The 18,367-nt window shown below is 42.7% G+C and overlaps 2 protein-coding genes across 2 annotated transcripts; one reads left to right on the forward strand and one right to left on the reverse strand.

Moving 5' to 3' along the window:
• Positions 1-918: 918 nt before the first annotated feature.
• On the reverse strand, positions 919-6,520 carry LRRIQ4 (leucine rich repeats and IQ motif containing 4). Its single transcript, XM_074912499.1, is given in 10 exon segments — positions 919-1,035; positions 1,931-2,082; positions 2,085-2,285; positions 2,880-3,015; positions 3,343-3,513; positions 4,443-4,725; positions 4,727-4,942; positions 4,978-5,308; positions 5,311-5,482; positions 6,179-6,520. Coding segments are annotated over 10 exon segments (2,121 nt in total).
• A 287-nt stretch (positions 6,521-6,807) lies between these two features.
• Positions 6,808-17,916, forward strand: LRRC34 (leucine rich repeat containing 34). Its single transcript, XM_074911603.1, has 11 exons — positions 6,808-6,882; positions 7,193-7,314; positions 8,216-8,337; positions 8,496-8,560; positions 9,340-9,423; positions 11,914-12,042; positions 13,788-13,883; positions 15,664-15,818; positions 15,905-16,060; positions 17,308-17,434; positions 17,707-17,916. The coding sequence occupies exons 1-11, from the start codon at positions 6,874-6,876 to the stop codon at positions 17,908-17,910; spliced, it is 1,269 nt and encodes a 422-aa protein (XP_074767704.1). The 5' UTR covers positions 6,808-6,873; the 3' UTR covers positions 17,911-17,916.
• Positions 17,917-18,367: the final 451 nt, after the last annotated feature.

Here is an 18,367-nt window from a genome sequence, read left to right on the forward strand (position 1 = left end):
ATAAAAACTAGGCAAAGACATTAGATGTCTAGGACAAACAGCTATCTGTAAAGTGCTGTGGAAAGGCAGTTGAATATAAATTTGGCATACTAAAATTATAGCAAGGAGTGTTTGTCATGGTTCTTTTGAATAACAAAGGTGCTATGACATGCCAGGACCCAGAGTCAGTGCAGAATATTGCATTCTGCAGACTCTGCTTTCAAATAAGCCTGTCATACCCAGACAGCTTAGTGAGAGTTTGTAAAATATCTCAAAGATGAGCTATAACACTAAGGATTTTGACAGCTTGCAGTCATTCAAAATACTATAACTACAGATTGTCAAAACATCAGTGAACAGTTTTGCAAAAGTGTAGAGATACTTTCAAAACAGCTTTTTACACCTCTGTAAGACAGGATGGTAATGCAGGTTTTGGTAGAAGTGCATGTGTTCTGACTGCCTGGAATCCTCCTCCATATTGCCAAACAAGGTACTGATCATTTCTGAATGTAAAACTCATTAAATAACTGCCAGTAGGAGGGTCCACAAATATGGTTTCACCCTAGATATGGCTGTACCTCACTGACTGGAAAACAGATTTCTAAGCATTGCAGGTAAAATACTTTGGGATTCAGAACCAAGAACACTTCATTGCACCAGATTCCTACAGATTAGATTAATTTCCAGTTCATCAGCTGCATTTATGTTTTGAGATAAAATGTATTCAGAATGAGGCATCTCAAGAATATTTCAGAATCTGCCTGATTCAGCTGGAGTCAATTTTGACAGAAACACAAATTCAAACCTCAAAAAATCATCTGTTCCCATTGTAACACTCATTGATTCAAATGCTTTAATACTGCTTGTGTCCTGCTTGCTTACCTCGGCTCACATTTGCCCTTCTTGTAAATGAAAAGAGCTCAGTTTATTGTTCAAATATCACTTTTTGGCTTTTGATCCTTTCACAACCTTCTCTTTTTCCTGTTCCTTCTTTCTTTCTTTCATTAGATTAAGTGTCAAGAAAGGTCCAATCTCCTTCTGGTTCATCGGCCCACGCTACAATCTTTGTATCTGAAAATGAGAGAACGGCAATATGGTTACCTGGAGGAAAAGGGTAAAAACAAGCAGTCATGTGGAACAGTATTACTGGTAGGTATTCTCGATGCAAAAAAACCAGGCACCTCGAAGTCTCCAAACCCTCTTTTATTCTGTATTGACTACATTGTTTGCAGCTGAAATAGTGCCAGCCACCTGACCTTCACACTGTATGTTAGTCTTTTTCAAGAGGAATTTCTTACCAGGGAGGACACTAACACTGTAGTCCTCCAGACCCTTTGATTAGAGTTTTAAATGACTGTCTACACATTTTTAAATATAACTTTTTAGTTCAGAAGAACAGTTTGGGAGAAACACAGTAGTTCACAAAGAAATTACAGAAAGAGAGGAGTAATTTAGGTTCAGAAGAATCAAAGACTGAGGATTTGCCTTTCCTTCCATCTTGCCCTGTAGTTTTTCTGAGCAGATTAATTCCATGGCCCACTGGTGATACTGATGTACTTTTGGAAAAAAACCCACAAACCACAACACACACACACGCACACCCCCCAAACCACAAAAAATTATGTTTGCACAACAGATTTTCAACTCTCTGCAGTCAAAATACAGTCAGCAAGAGTGAAGATGCCACCTGCAGTTAGTTTTGTCTTTAAGTAATGCCTTAGAGGATCTGATCTGGTTTTAGACACACTAACCTTGCTGCCTTGCAGGTTGTGAGGGCTGTTCTGTGCTTGATCACTGTGACCTGGCAGGGCTGTGATAACCTTCTGGTAGGTTTTTGAACGCTGCCCAGTGCTGGATTTCCTGATGGTTCCCTATACACCTTAACATGATCAGCGATAGAAGTACTGCTCTGCCATGGCTGATACAAACAGTGTTTTAACAGGTTTTTTACGTTGCACCAAGTGCCCTGTAGGTTGTACTGCAAAGTAGCTATTCCTAAAAACACGGCTTTGTATGTATATTGTGGTGGCTTTCTTAACGCCCCTTCCTTTAAGTTCATGGCCTTTTTATGCCTTTTTTCCTGTAAGTATTCCAAGATGGCAGATGTCTCCTGACTTCAATTGGAGGGTCTGTCATAGGGTTCCCATCCCCGAGGATCAGCTCCAGCTGCTGAAGACTGTGCAAATCCTCAGGCAGCTGGGATGGGAGATTGTTCTCCACAAGCAGTTTTTGCAAACCTGAACACACAAAAGCAAACAGCTGCAGCACAAAGAACAGGAATGATGTGGAACATTCCTGCATTCTCCCTGTAAACAGCATGTGGATGAGGCACGAACAATTCACCTGTGCATGTAATGAATGTGTGTCTTGAACACAGAGTGTTTAAAATCCAAAGTATCTGCTCCCAAATATAGAAGGATGGGACTCGGGCTCTCCTAGCAAAGCTTTTGCTTCACTAGGTGAAGACTATGCACCTGGCTAAATTCCTGCCAGGTGACACACCAACAGTGCTATCGATCTCAGCCACAGAGAAGTGCAATGGAAAGTGGGGAAGACGGAAAGACTGGGCTGGGGGGCACCCCCAGAGAGCCAGTTCCACACCACTGCCCTGGAGTCACTGGTGCGTGCCTCTCACCTCAGGGGCTCTGCTTCCAGTGGAGCTCTGGAAAACATCTTTTTTCCCCAGACCCTGAAGCTGAGGTAGGTCATGGGTGAGGACCTCCTGCCCACATGGGTTGGGTGCAGCACTTCCCCCACACTCCCAGTTCTACTTTTTATCCTATTTGGTTCCTTTCCAATTACAGGATGAGCCCTGAATGATGCACTGCATTCCTTCCTTCTCTCCCTCCTTCCAAAATACTGGTACTTGTGTCCTTGGGCCAACAAAGATTATTTTTCACCTATTCAGCACAGAGAGTCTGGGAGCTGTTGAAGGAGATTGTTAGGACAGTCAGGTATTTTCAAGTGGGTCAATGAGCCGATGGCTGTGGGCAGGTAGTTCAAACAATTATTCTCCATATGCAGTTCTTTGAGATTCTGGAAAATATGTGTGCATAAGTTTTAATAAGTAAAGGATTTTTCCTTAGCTTGAAATATAATCAATGCGCAGAGAATATCAGTAAGTGCAGAAGTAAGGTTTGTAAACTGAAATACCACTGGGATGACTACTAGACACGAAGAGACAACATGAGTTTCAAACACTGAGTTTTGATATTATTCTTATTCGAACAGTGCTGGCATGATGCTGCACCCTGTACTCAAAGAAATTAGGAGAACCTTCAGTCCTGCATTTGGGAGCAGCTGAAGCCCACATAAGCACCTTGCTGCAGCAGACCAAGATCTTCTCCCTTCCGTTGCTCCTACCTGCAATTTGCTGATATCTTCTGGCAGACTGGTGAATTTAATTCCTTTACTTTGTCCTGGGTGTAATCTCTCTAATGACTCCTGGAGAAAGATTTGCTTCGGAAAGATACTGGTTTTCAGACAGGTTAAGGCATTTCAAAAATTTCTCAGTTCTTTCACCTCTGCATGTATCTAGACACACTCATTTAAAAGATACATTATGTCAATTAAGCCGTAATCTTTGGGATTTTGTTTTTAGGGGAAAATCTCCAAGAAAATGCTGGGGAGCTGCATTACTGTTGATGGATGAACACAGAATATTCTGTTCATTAATATAACATTATACCTCACAGTATGGTGGAAATTCTGGAAAAAAAAAATCCACGTTGTTTCCTCTGCTGGAAAGATTTCTTATGGGGTTAATTTTATTTCTTAGCAGAAACATGAGTCTGCTTCTTCATTTTTTTTGTATGCACAGTGCAGAGGAGAGTAATTTAAATGGATGAAATCTGAAAGCAATCCTTTTGCATAAATTACTACTTCTGTAAATGTAAGCTTCAAGTAGAAAATTGCACAAGTGAAAATCTCCTTGGAAAAAAAGCATTGCATGATATAAAAAGGAAGGTGTGTTCTGGGCCCTAAAGTGAGTATATCAATGAATACCATTGCACTTAGAATAACACAGCTGTAGGGTACATCACTGTTCGTTATCAAATGAACAGCAAATGTTAATGGTGTTAAAGGCATTAACAACATCATATCCATTTTTAAATTGCCCTCTGCTCTGTTTCAGTTTGACGTATCAATTCTACACAAATGCAGCTCTTGTTTTCCAGTGCATGTAGGAAAAAAAATGCAAAAAGACTGAAGCAATTCCTCCAGTGAGTATTTCACCTTTACAATTCAACACAAAGGTCAGTGTTTCCACATTCTTACTATTCTCTCCCTGCCTGAATACTCAGATGTTAGTGATAATGAGTAACCCAGGCTCAGGTGCATATCAGGTGGAACGTGCCTTCTCACTCTAGCAGGGAAAGGTGGCACTCAGCTGTAAGGAAGAACTTAGATTTTGCAAAAGGGAGGTATCAATAAAATAAAAATTAAAACAAAGGAACATATACTTCCTGTATCTGATTGTCAGCAAGGGCCAATACTTCCACATTTTTGACAGTGCATATTCTTTTAAGAATATTGCCAAAGCAGTTTTCACTCAGATCTAGTATCCTGACGCTGATTAATATGGTGAAGGATCCAGGTACTGTGTGCTGTCCAGTGTTCCTCAAATTAACACGAGAAAGGGGCAGCCAGCGGCAGACCTGGTGTGGGGACTTCTCCAGGCTGTTAGCAGACAGTCTGAGTACTCTCATTTCAGTGAGACTCTACAAACCTGGGGGAAGCTTGTGCAGGAGATTGAGACAGATCCAGCATACCCAGCTTCTGGCAGCGTTGCAATGTAGGAGGAATGGAGGATAAGTTATTAAAAGCTAAAAATAGCTTAACTAAATTTGTCAAAAAGCCTCCCTCTTCTGGGGTGAGACTGATTCAATTTAGTTACAGATCTATTATTTCTAAATCAGCAATATGACAAAGCTCCTTGAGAAAACTTTTGCATCTATTTTCTGGAGGAAAATTTAGAAAACTTTTGCATCTATTTTCTGGAGGAAAATTTCCTTGAGTTTTGTCAAGTTCACTATTTCTTTAGGCAGACACTTGAGATTATTGTCAGAAAGGCCAAGCAGTTCAACATGATGGAAGTATTCCCAGATCTGCACTGGGATTTGCTGCAGGTTTGTTTTATAGAGCCTGAGCTGACAAAGGGACTCCAACTTGCCGATAACTGGAAGCAAACTAAAAGAGAGGGGCTTGTTACTTAAATCTAAGCTCAGAAGACATTTCAGCTCCCCCAGTTCTTCACGTATGTCCAGTATGTCATTCTGATCCAAGAGGATCTTCATGTGCCTCAGGCAATGAATATTTCTGGGGATACAATCAGGTTCTTTTCCCTGTGTAGATCTTCCAGATACTCCAGACTTAAGACCCCTGGTGAGATGGTTCACAGTTGCTTCTTGGCTAGATCAGTCAAAAATACCCTGTCTGTGACACGTGTGGGAGAAAGGCTTTCATTCTCTGGCATTTTATTCACTGGCATTTCTTGTGCTGTCTGTGATCACAGTCATCCTCAAAACCAGCACTCAGCTTTGGGGCAGTGAATGCCCCTGTGCTGGCCCTCCTGGCTCTGCTGAGACTCAGCCATCTCTGCTCCTTATTTTTAATTTCAGAAGAGAAAAAAATTAAAAATCAACAGTACTCATAGACCTTCCTATGCTTAAATAAATACTGGCAGAATTCAGCATTTAGGGACAGGTTCTAGTTTCAGTTGTACCCTTGCAAAAAGATGCTTGTGTTCACTGAGATCAAATCCTGCAGCACACACAGCGGGACCATGAGCTTGAATCCCAGCGCATCCTGAAGTCCACAAGAACCAGATTCCAAGGGTGACCTTGTGAAGTCAGGGGAGCTGGATGAAGAACTTCCTTGAGTCTGAAGGCCTATATTTACAAACACTAACTGAGATCTGTCTTTAGCTGTGCTGATTGTAAAACTGGAAGAGTCTTACTGTAAAAAGGTGGCAGCTTCTCCTGTAACAGTGGTTTCTGTGCCAGAGAGATGCCAGTGAATCTGATATTTAAGAACCCTCGAAGCTGTACTGTTGCTGATAGCAAAGGAGCAAGAGGTGGGAAGGGGCGACTACCTGGCTGACCTCTGATGTCTGGACAGAAGAAACCTTTCAGCTGGCATTTAAGGTACAGTAAGAGAGAAAGCAGAGATTGAGAGGCAGCTGTCAGTTGTCTCCCACCTGATGCCCTTTTCTCTGCTGCCGTAACCACACCGGGAGGATGCCACATTTCCAGAGATGGGTGGTTTCCAGGTGCCACCGGGACAAGGAGCAAGAACTGAGTGACCGCCGTAGGGAGAGATCTGTGCTGGGCTTCCCAGACTGATTCCGATGTTGTGTGAGGGTGTTTCTATTGGCTCTGAGTTCAGTACTTGGGTGTGAGCCCCACTCCTGTGGGACAGGAGAACGTGGGATCCCAGCCCACCCCCTCCAGCGTACAAGGGCAGTAGTGAACTCGCTAGAAGGATTTATTTGGTGGAAAGGACCAGCGCTGGCACCTTTGAAGTAACCACTAATCCGCATAACCACGGAAATTTTTGCAAAGGCTCCTTGGAGACCGCGGGCAGACCACTAAATAAATACTCTGGGTGGGGTTGAGCTGCTGAAACTCCGCTTCCCTCCCCACAGACACGGCCAGGCCTCCGCAGTGGGGAGGGCCGGGCACGGCACAGGGGTGGGGTGGTGGTGGGGCCTCCCGCCAGGGCCCTGGGCTGGGCCTGGCTGCCTTCCCCGCTCCTTCTTGGTGGAGGGCACGGGCCGCCCTCCTTGGAAACGGCCTCCGCTACCAAACATCATTGCCCTTGGAGCAGGCTGGCTGGGCCGTGGGACCGAACTGACCCGTGGGTCGGTTGACACGGGAGAGGGTGCAGGCATCGATGGCTCAGGTAGGCCCGCGGAGGTCGGGGGCCTAGCTGCTTTACAGGGGGAAAGGATCTGCCTGTAGGAATATTAATTCTCTGTCAACACAGATCCTGTGTGATGGCAGATCAGAAACACATCCGCAAATCTACGTTTTTGCCTCCTGCTTTTCCTGTCTGTATCAGCTGTTATTGTGTTGCATACCAAGAGTTGTAATCCTTTACAGATCAAGCCCACTTGTATTGTTATGCAGAGCCCAGCACAACAGCGCTTGGGTCCCTGGTGATGTTGCTAGGCTGCCTTAACGATGCAGTAACACTTTGTTTTGTTTTCCAGCAGGTCATGTCAGTTCATCCAGATCTTCACCAGCACTATGTGCTGGTCTGCCAAAACTTGGGCCGACCTGAACACCCCTTCATTGCTCATGTGCTCCAAGAAGCTGATAAAAATGATAAAATGTAAGGAAATAACAGGCAGCATGTTTCAGATGCTTCTGAAAGTCTTAAACAAGATAGCAGGAGTTGAACAATGAGAAAGTTTATGTAGTTTCAGGCTTAAACACATCATATTTAGCATTTACTGCTGAAGTTCTGGTTTAACTCATCTTGACATCATCTTGGCAGAAAGTTTGTAGCTATATATCCTTTCTGGGCAGCTTTACAAGCAGTGAAATAATAAAAAAAGGGAAAAATGTACAGGATGGTGCCTTTGTGTCCCTTAAAGAAGCCAAACACATTGTCTAGTCACTCAACTCCCTTTTGTCTCACTCCTGTTTAAAAAGCCTTAGCTGCATGCAGCTAGTTTCCAGCTTGTAATGCTTCCCTGAACTGTCTCTGAATCCTGCCAAGGCATTAACCACTCAAACTCTGGTCTCATTATGTAGCTAGGTAGGACTTCCTCTCATGGATGCTCCTGGGGTCAAAGTTTATTGTCCTTTGGAGAGAAAACCCGAGAAAATACAGCATAGGGAAATGGTTTGTGTTAGGTTTTGACCCTGAGTGCAGTATATAGTAAATAAAGGAAACGGAGCAAGTAAAAAGGAGATGATGAAGTGACTTCCAGGGTAGTCTTTATTTCCATCTGCCTTCCCCTCATCTTGCTTCTTCCTGCTTTCTGTGATGTGTGTGAAGCATGGTCTCGAAGCTGCGCACTGTCTTCAGAATATTGAAGAGGACAGTGCTGAGGTACAGCTTGAATCACATCATCTGTCATGATGTTACCAAAGGTAGCGTGCAGCTAACTGCATGCAAATGGATCCGTGAGGGCAAGCATAGATACACTTCTTATCTGGAGAGAGAAATAATTTTTCTCTTATCATTTTACCTCTCCCCATGTGCTTACATTTTTATGTTACTGCAGACGGACAAAAGGGTTCACATTAAAAATAGCTGGAAATAATCATCTAGTGCCTGTGCAGAGAATTACAGGTGACGATCTGCAAGTTCTTGCCTCTGTCTTATGCAGTACTGTATTTGTCACAGGTAAGCTTTTTTTGTGTATGTTTGACATCGCTGTGCTAATATAAGAAAATGTAAGCAGTCTTGATTTCAACCTTAGTTCATCTTTATTTCATTTTATTTAGAGATCAGTTAAGTGTAGATACACATCTGTCACATTCTTCATTCTTCATCTTTTTCAGGTTTGGATCTTAGGTGTAATGTATTGGCTGATGCTGGAGCTAAGCACATGGCAGCATTCCTCCAGGTGCCAAAATGTTCTTTATTACTTAGCAATTTGTAATTTATTTGGCTATGACTATTTATCTGTGGTAAACTGGAGACAAGAATGCATTGGTTTGGCAAAATTCCATTAATTTTGACTTTCACATCCAAATCCTTCCCACCAGAATCTCAGATTGTATTTTCCGGGGAGATTTTTAATTTCTGGTAGAAAGCCATTGCACATTTGGCTAAAGTGTCATGAAGAAAGAATGGAATAAACTTTGGGGCTTTGGGCCTTACAGTTCAGTTTAACAAAGGAGGTAATGGTAGTGTCAAGTGTGCCAGGACTTTTGTTTTAGATACTTTATCAGCAGTGTTAATCTTTATGTATGTCTAAACATAGGAGACTTTAATGCTGCCTTTCTGTCATTGTAAGCACCAGAATACAGATGGCAAATGGTGAGTTGCCACTCAGTGCCTGTGTTCCTGGAGATCAGGGAGGGCCATTAAAATTCACAGAATGCCTGAAGGTCTGCATCTGAACTTGCCCACCTGCCTCGTTTAGTCGTGCTCGTTTAGTCATGCTGAGCACGCCGGTTCCTAGGTGGTTTCTGTAAGCCCCATGAGGACCTACACACTACGTGTTTTTCTGCCTTTCCATCATCATCTGATGTACTTTGGCATTCTTTAACTACTTTTCCAAATCAGGGGCTGCCTGAAACACAGTGAAGGACAGAAATTTTAAGTATGTGTATGACGCATTTCCGTTTTGAAAAATAGTCTGGAAAAAAGGCTCATTGCCCTGCTTTGTTTGTTCCTAAGGAAAACTCCACTCTGCAGTACCTTAACCTGATGTTTAATGATATTGGCACAAGTGGTGCAGAGCTGATAGCAGGAGCACTCCATGTGAGTATTTGTCTGGGAGATTTAGACAATGGCATCTAGTCTGATATTTTTGCTTTTGATGAACAGTACTAGCTGTCCTGCCAACATCAGAGCTGGCTGAAAGGGCCCTCTGTCTTTAGTCCATTCAGCATTTTGCTGTATCACAGGGATTGCTTGTTTTCCCAAGGCAGACTTCAGAAATCAGATTTCACACAAGAGAAAGTTGCACTGTGCTGCCATTAACACTTAATTATCACATCTATCACTGCTGGATTTTTCTGTGTGAAAAATGCTATGCTCTGCTATGGGATATATAATGTCATCAGTTTTTTCCCCCTTGTTTTTTTTTTTAAATTTGCGTGTGCCTTGATGTCAATGTTTGTCTTGATTCAAGATGTCTGAGATATGTTTTGAAAACTTTGCCTTACAGCAGAAGCATAAAAACATGTTTGTTATTTTTAATGCGGTTTCCCAAGGAAATGAGGCTTGTATGTAAGGTTTGTTGTGTTTATGAAACGAGACTCATGTGAGCTCTTTCTTCCTCCTTCATAGTCTTTGAACTCAGAACTGATTTCAACTAGATTTGACAGGCCTCCAGCACGCTATGGTTGTACAGTAGATTGTACAGCACTGGACTTGCAAGCAACCCCCAGAGCTATTGGTGCAGCCCCATAGCAGTGTTTGCTGGGTTTGCTGAGCAGGCGGGTGGCAGGATCTGGGGGTGAAGGGGGGGGGGGGTTTATAGAGGGAAGGAGATGCTGTAGCAAGGTACTGCGGTGGGGGAAGGGGGTGCTGGGGCCATGTGGAAGACATAAAAGCAGTATGAAACCAGGCTTTATTAGTTCTGTTGCTCACAGAACTTCTTGTTCTGTAATTTCTTAATCAATCATAATCTCTAGTAATGAGTGATTACAGTGGTACTGAAGAACTAAAAATACAAAACTACTCTGTGTTGCAGTACACAGAGTTGTACTGTGTTGCTGTGTGATTCAGGTACTTGGCTCCTATCAGAGTCGAATAGCTATTTCACATCCATTGAAATTCTGTGGAGGGGAAGGAGGAAGATGCTGGCTTTTCTATATCTCTGATCAGAACTTTATATTGCCAGCGAAGTCTCCAGTCCAGCAAAGATTTACACACTGGTTTGACTCTGCACCAGGTAGCCCTACTGAGGGCGACTGGCTTCATTGAGCTTTGACTGGCCATGTGATTTAAAAGACCGTAAAAAAATAAAGAAAATTATATTATTGTCTAAAATATACTTACTAGATTTAAATCAGTTTCGATATAATTTGTATTTCAGCTGCCAATTTATGCAGAAATATCTGCCTGCATTATTTACATGAGTGTGAAATGTGTGAATTTGGGAGAAACAAAAGCTTTAAAGTTTTACTTCTGGACTCCCATGCATTTAATTCCACTTAGGGGAGCCTGAGCCTGTGTCCTGGTTTGAGCCCAGAGGGCAACTAAGCACCACACAGATGCCCCCCAGGAATGGGAAGGACAAAAAATAAAGCAAAAGGCTCAAGAACTGAGATAACAGGGAGGGATGACTCACCTATTGTGGTCACAGACAAAAGATAGATTCTTGAGGGGAAGAAAAAGATCATAAGTTTAATTCAAATACTAATAATAACAACACTTAACAAATAGAACAAGACAGTGAGAAGTATAACCACATGTTAAAAACACCTTCCCCCCACCCCTCCCTTCTTCCTGGGCTAGGCTTTGCTCCCAATTTCTCTCCCTCCTTCCCCCCAGCAGTGCAGGGGGGCAGGGAATGGTGGTTACAGTCAGTGTCCCCACTCCTTCCTCCTCAGGGCAGGACTCCTCACACTCTTTTTCTGCTCCAGCGTGGGGTCCCTCTCACAGGAGACAGACCTCCATGGATTTTCTCTTATGTGAGTCCTTCCCAGGGGCTGAAGCCCCTCCCGAGCTGCTCTGGTGTGGGTCCTTCCCACGTGTTGCAGTCCTCCCAGCCCCAAACTACATCAGCGTGGGCTTCCCTGCTCCGCCGTGGGGTCCTCCATGGGCCGAAGGTCAGCATCTGCTCCACCAGTGACCTCCATGGGTGCAGGGCACAGCCTGCCCTCTCCCCACAAGTCTCTGCTCCTCCCCCCTCTTCCTCCTTTCTTCCACTGACCTCAGTGCTTGCAGAGGTGTCTTCCTCACAACTCCAACTCCTCCTCCCAGGTTCTCCTTCTCATTATCACAGAGGTTCAGTCACTAATTGGCTTGGCCTTGGCCAGAGGTGGGTCCAACTTGGAGGTGGGTGAGCTTCGAGAAGCTTCTCAAAAGGGCCACCCTGTAGCTCCCTCCCCGGCTACCAAAACCTCACCACATACACAAACCCAGCACAGCCACATGCTCAGTCAGTGTTAGCACTTAGACACAATTCTGAAGGCTTTTGTCTTTGTGTGACAACCCTTAGGATTTGCAGGAAAAAGGACAGCATTGGTTTTCAGGCCACTTAAAAGGAATTGATATTTTTTTAATTATTATTTTGTCTAGAGGAATGAAAGTCTTGTGTATTTGAGAATGACTGGAAACAAAATAGGAAACAAAGGTGGAATGTCCTTTGCTTCAATGCTAGAAATTAATTCAACCTTAGAGAAGCTGGATCTTGGAGACTGTGATATGGTGAGTAATCCAGTAAAGTTATCAGCAATGACATAAGTCTTTCAAGAGTATTACAAAGGTACTACAGTACTTAATTCATGGAAAATACCATCTGTTGTCATTGATTTTACATTTTGTGATAGCTGGACATAACGTGATATATAATATTACAATGCATACTTGGAAAGGCTTGTTGCATAAAAGACCTGTGAAGTCATAACTGATGATGTATTAGAGCCACCACGTCCCTGGGATTCAGGTACTTAGCTTTTGCATTTTCCAAGATTTGCTTCTGCTGTTCACTTTTCATTATGCTGTCGAAGTAAGCCCTGTGTAATTCATGTTGCTGAAAGGATTTCTTATTCCTTGGAGGTTCTTTTCCTTCTAAAGTGTGCAGTGCTAGTGCCTGACAGTAACTCAGTCCCACAGCTCTGTTGCTCCTATCAGAGCTGGATCTATAAAGGACATAGGCACAACAGTGTGGAGTTGAGTAGAAAAGCACCCAGTTTGGTCTTAGATAACTTCCTGCCTCCTAGAGTTGGGTGCTGAGGCTTCTTCCACAGTGCACAGGGGAAGTCAGGAGTGTAGAAACGGGTGCTAAGCAGGGCGCTTCCCACTCTAGCCAGTAAAAGCCTGCAGATGGCTTTTAAAAACCTGTGGGGTACAGCAGGAGGCAGCAGCTGGAGCTGTGACCCTCCTCCCAGTGCAAGGTCCAGGCACCTGACTGATGGTGTGTCCTTGTGTGATCACATCAGAGGGGCTGGAAGGTGGAAGTGGTTCTTCTCCCTGCCTGGGAGAATTTGGTCCTGTATCTTGCTCTCCTGGGGAATGCTCTAACCAAGCTAGAAGTGAAATGAAGATGGGCCACTCTCAGCCTTCCTGTTAAGGGTGTTCATCTTTTCAGGAGATAAGAGGTGTATGTTGGGCAGAAGGAGTAAGCTTGGCTGTAACCTAACAGTTACAACTGTTACATGGAAGCAGGGGGAGAGCTGGGGTCAGATGAAAAGGTTATTTTATTTGTTTCCTGGAATTACAGAATTTGCTTCTAAACTAGAAGGGGGAATACATCTCAGAGACTGTGAAGGGTGTTATGAAGACATAAACAAGGAGAGTGTAGCCAGTGTAGGGTTCGTCTGAAAGCTTAATGTGTTTATGCTTGGTAGGGAATTGATATAAAACTGATTTAAAATGAAATAGCTTTGGGTGTAGACCAGCATAATTGGTAAATAACGTAAATATAAATTTGGGAGCAAATGAGAAGGAAATACAAAAATCTGAACCGGCCTGTATCCTAGACTCTCACTACTCTGTACCACATTAATTCACATTTAGTATGAATTTACCTAGTGGATGTTTCCTAAGACTTTTACCAAAAACCTTAGGGAACACACACACAAGCTCATTTTAATAAATCAGGAAAACCAAAATACAGGATCAATTAAATGGACAAGTATCAAGCATTACTCTTGCTTTTTATTTTCTGAGTTGCCAAATTTCCTGGTCATTCCTACTTTGTTGTCTAATTCCACCCTGTTATTCCACGGGGAGCTGGCATTGGTATTACCAGAAAATACATTGTGTCTGTAAGCTCTTGCACTTGCATCTCTCCAGGGTACATGGAGGAGGAAATAATAGTATTTCCATTCTGAGCCCATTTGATGGTTTTGATCTTCTGACAATCAATTCTAAGAAGTCATGGTAATTTGGTAGCTTGATCTATACATTGAACAGGTTTCTCTAAAGAGTTTATTTATTTTCATTTCCAGGGTATGCAATGTCTAATAGCAATAGCAACAGCCCTGACTCAGAACAAATCAGTCAAAGCAATAAACCTAAATCGTCCTTTACTGTACAGCCAAGAGGTATGTAATAGACTGTGGTGTCAGCTCAGTCAAAGAGAGAAGCATAAGTAAATCAGTACCGATGTATTTATGTATTTTTTTTAGACTGGATATTAGGAAGCGTTTCTTTACAGAAGGGGCTGTTGGGCGTTGGAATGGGCTGCCCAGGGCAGGGGGGGAGTCCCCAGTATCCCTGGAGGGGTTGAAGAGTCGGGCTGAGCCAGCGCTGAGGGATCTGGGAAGGGTCAGGGTGAGGTTTGTGGTTGGGCTGGAGGAGCTTCAAGGGCTTTTCCAACCTGGATGATTCTGTGATTCTATGGACATCTGAGCTACACGGCTCTCTGGGTTTCCTTAGAAAGTGGAGTAAATGGTTGCAGAAAGATTCTTTTTCTCTTTCTGTACCAAGTTTTGTGCAGTCACAGGCTGCCCCTGTTTAACTAGAAGGCTATTTTAAAAAAAAAATTTCTCTCTTGGTACATATGCATTTGTTAAATAATGGGCTAATGGAGAGGGCTTGTTGTTGGAGAACCAAGTATTCCTTCTGCTGTGACATCATGGAGAGTTTCATGCATTGCTCAGCAAAATGAGGGAGAAATGTTGTTTAGTAGGAAATGAGGGGAAGAACAAAAGTCTGTTTATCTGAACAGTGCAGTCCACGGGCAATTGCCAGAGCCCACAGCCTGAAGAAGAAAGGCACACTTCAACAATAAGCCATATTCACGGGGCTGGGTGATTTTGTTGTTTCACTGTGTGAACTTGAAGCATGAATTTAACAAGTGAATGAACCTCATCAGTGTAAAACCTATGACACATTTGTAGGCAAAGCAAAGACACAAATCCTCCAAAACAGCACTGAAAAGAGAATCTGCAAGGCAGTGTTTGCTGGGGGCAGCACCGTGGGCCACTGGGTGTGTAGAGGCGCAGGGAGCTGGGGGGCTTTTGCTGGCAGGCACGCAGCTTCAGTGCCCTGCTGGTCCTGCTGAAGTCTCGGCTACCCAGCTGGTTGCACTGGTGGTTTCACCAGACTGGCAGCAGTTGTCAGGTGTCAGTGGTAGGTACAGTATTGTCCTGATAGCAGGATGGTGAAATCAAACTGTCACGAAGGCCCAAAGGTGAATTTAACAGTTTAAACAGATTGAAGTTGTTTCTTCTACTCAGAGTGGGCTTAATCTGCCTAGACCTGGCTTTAGAAGTCAATTTAAACTACTGCTACTGAAAATATAGGCCAGTAAGGGCCTGCTCAGTATCTGTGGGAGACTCTGCCATTGTTCCCACCTTCAACTCTATCATTTTCTGAGGCCTCTGGGGTTGTTGCCTTATATTTGACTCACTCCATTATTTTCTTAACTAAATGTGAACACTTCAGAACGAACTTACTTTGTCTTACATATTTTTCCCATAGCAATCCTCTCTCTTTTTATGAAATAATAGATTAACATCATGACAAAATACTTTTAATGTTAGTGAAGATGGACTCAAACATTCATTTTTTTAAGAGCAATGACTGGAAGGAAAACTGATTAGACATAACGATTCAAACATTGATGCTCCTGATATTTGCACGGATGTATACGGTACTGTAAATCTGCAAATATCTTTCTGGTATTTTTCTTTTTCTTTTTTTTTTTTTAATTTTCAGCTTTTTTATAATATGGTTTCCTGGCTATTTTTAATGCAGTATTCAAAATAGGACACTACTGACAACCCAATCTTGTTGTTAGTTACGCATCTCACTTTTACTGAAGGAAGACCATACCTTACCCTAAAGTACAGCTTAATAAACCTGAGTGTATGTTTTTAGGAAGAGACCACAGTCCATATCGCTTTGATGTTGAAAAGTAACTCTTCTCTTGTGGAATTACACTTGTGCAAGCATGAAATGAAAAACTTTGGAGTAGAGCGACTGTGTGAGGCACTGTATGAAAACTCCAGCCTGAGATACCTTGATCTTAGCTGGTAAGAGCTATTAATTGACATAGCCCTAACATTACAAACTCATTTTCTTAGTGCCTTTTTCAGAAAAATATGTGCATCTCTTTCAGTAATAAAATAACCCATGATGGTGTAAAATTTTTGGGAGAACTACTAAAACGGAACCAAACCCTGGAAATCCTAGATCTAAATGCAAACCGAATAGAAGATGATGGAGCCAATTACCTGAGTGAAGCCTTGGCTTTGTACAACAGGACTCTTCAGGCGTTAGTATTTACACAACCTCCCCAGAGACTGCAGGAGTAACGACTCAGGAGTATAAGAAACGCTGATTTTTGTTCAGCGGCTGAACTGACATCAAAACTGTGTGCTTTGATGCTGATCAAAATAGAAAAGTTGGGAAGTTTCAGACTTTTTTGTCCATTTTTTCCTTCTGGGGGTGGGGGGGAATGTGAGTGACAGATCAGGTGGGATTGCTTTGCTAAGCATAGGTGTCTCCTGCCATGGCAGATGCCCTAAGATCTGTGCTAATGCCTCGTGTTCACCTTCCCACACCACCAGGCCTACTCAAAACTCATTTTATCCCCTTTTTCTCCTACATCCTTTTCCCCATGTTGTATCCATTGCTGTGCGGCCTGACATACGCTTATTCTTCTATTTCAGGGGGTTTTGGGGTTGGTGCTGAGATCAGTTTCGTAGTGGTTCATCTTACATGCGATTCACAGCTTTTACAGTCATTCTAAGGGGGTATTTGGGGGGAAGCAATCAGTTCATTTGTTCTTTCTGCATCTTTAAAGCACAGATCCCTGTAGTGCAGAGACAAAAACAGCTGTACGTTTTCAGAATTCTAAGATTCCGTGCAGGGATAAGGCACTGTATTTGTTGATTCTGGTCTTCAACACTTAAGAAAATCCTCCATTTAAGTTAGCTTTCAGGTGAACCCAAAAGAGCTGTAACCAGGGTGTATTTTGTAGCCCGCATTAAACCATGCGACGGCAGGATGTAAAAGCTGATCAAAGGTGTTACCTGAAGCCATTAGTTTTAAGTAGCAGACTGAGGAGGTGGCAGCTGCTTGGTGCCTCTGAAAGCCTTCCAGGTTCACTAATATAAAAATAACTGCCACTTCACAAAGATCAAAGCTTAGCCTGGATAAATGCCAAGGCTTGGGCTTCAAAGCAGAGTGGAGATGAGACTTGGCCACCACGCAGTAAGTCACTGACACTGAAGAACCAAACAGGGAACAACCTAGCTGCATGAGTCATGGAAATGCCTTGAGAAATAGCACAAGTCCATAGTCCAAACTGCCTTTAGCAGGCTGAAAAGGATTTTATGGTAGGGCTGGCCTTGATATTAATAAAATTTATAACAAATACAAAATTTTGTTTTACATATATGATATATATATAAAGATAAAATGTAAAATAATAGTAAATCATAGTTAAACTCTTAAACTAAGAGATGGGAATTCCTTGGTTTGGCACAGATTTGCTTAACTATTTTCTCTGTTTATTAGGTTGTCAGTAGTTAGCAACAATATAAGTGGCAAAGGACTTGTGGCTCTTTCGAGTGCAATGAAAACAAACATAGAACTTTCCTACATTTACATCTGGGGGAACAAATTTGATGAAGCCACTTGTGTGGTAAGTGGTTGCTTCTGAACTCTTCCAAGAGGGTTTTGTTTGTTCCAATTTGTTTTTACAGTCATTTGGAAGACTACAGCAATTAGTGAACAAGATACTTGATTTACCATGGGGATTTTTAAATAATTATAATATGGTGGTGCTCTAATGAGACTTGGACATCAGCATACTGAAATGATCAAGTATTCTCCCATTATGTGTCATCTTCTAGAGCCTTCGCTGCAGTCAAAATGGAGTATTATATGTCATATTCTTGGTTTTATTGATTTCAGGCATTTTCAGAATTGATTCAGACGGGTCGCTTGAAACCTAATTGTACCGACGTGGAGCCGTATGAAGTGGATGGGCACGTTTACCTCGCCGAGCTCTCCCACGGCCTTCAGAAGCATTACTACTGGACACCAAGTTGTGGGGAGGAGACAAACCAAGATGCTAATGGCAGCCTGGCAATTACAGGTGTTTCAGAATACTTGTGAGCGAGGTAGCAGCTTGAGCTTTTCCTATATGATTTTTAGTAAAATACATCCTATCAGTAGCCAACTTGCTGCATATTCTTTCTTCAGGATCTTTAGTCTAGAAGAAATCTAAAACTGCTTGAAATGGCATTAAAATATCAAGCCACTGACTTGAAATTTATTGCTAAATAATGCCCACTCTGTTAAAAGCCTATTAATATGAAAATGTATTAATTTTGCTGCAGTTATTTCTATTGCACACTATCTCCTTACCATGATGAGCTGTAGTTCCAGGGTTCCTAGGGGATACATTTAGTGAAATAACATGCTCAGAGGAAAAACATTTTCACCACAGCACAGTGCACTAGGAGTGACGTGAGGCACTCTCAGCAGTAATGGGGAGTAAAACACTCACTGACCAGAGGCACGTGAAGAGTTTAGACTGCAGCAGTGCAGATGTGTGAATCAAATTCCTGGC

Source organism: Athene noctua, chromosome 8 (assembly GCF_965140245.1).
Source record: "Athene noctua chromosome 8, bAthNoc1.hap1.1, whole genome shotgun sequence".
NCBI classification, from domain to species: Eukaryota; Metazoa; Chordata; class Aves; order Strigiformes; family Strigidae; genus Athene; species Athene noctua.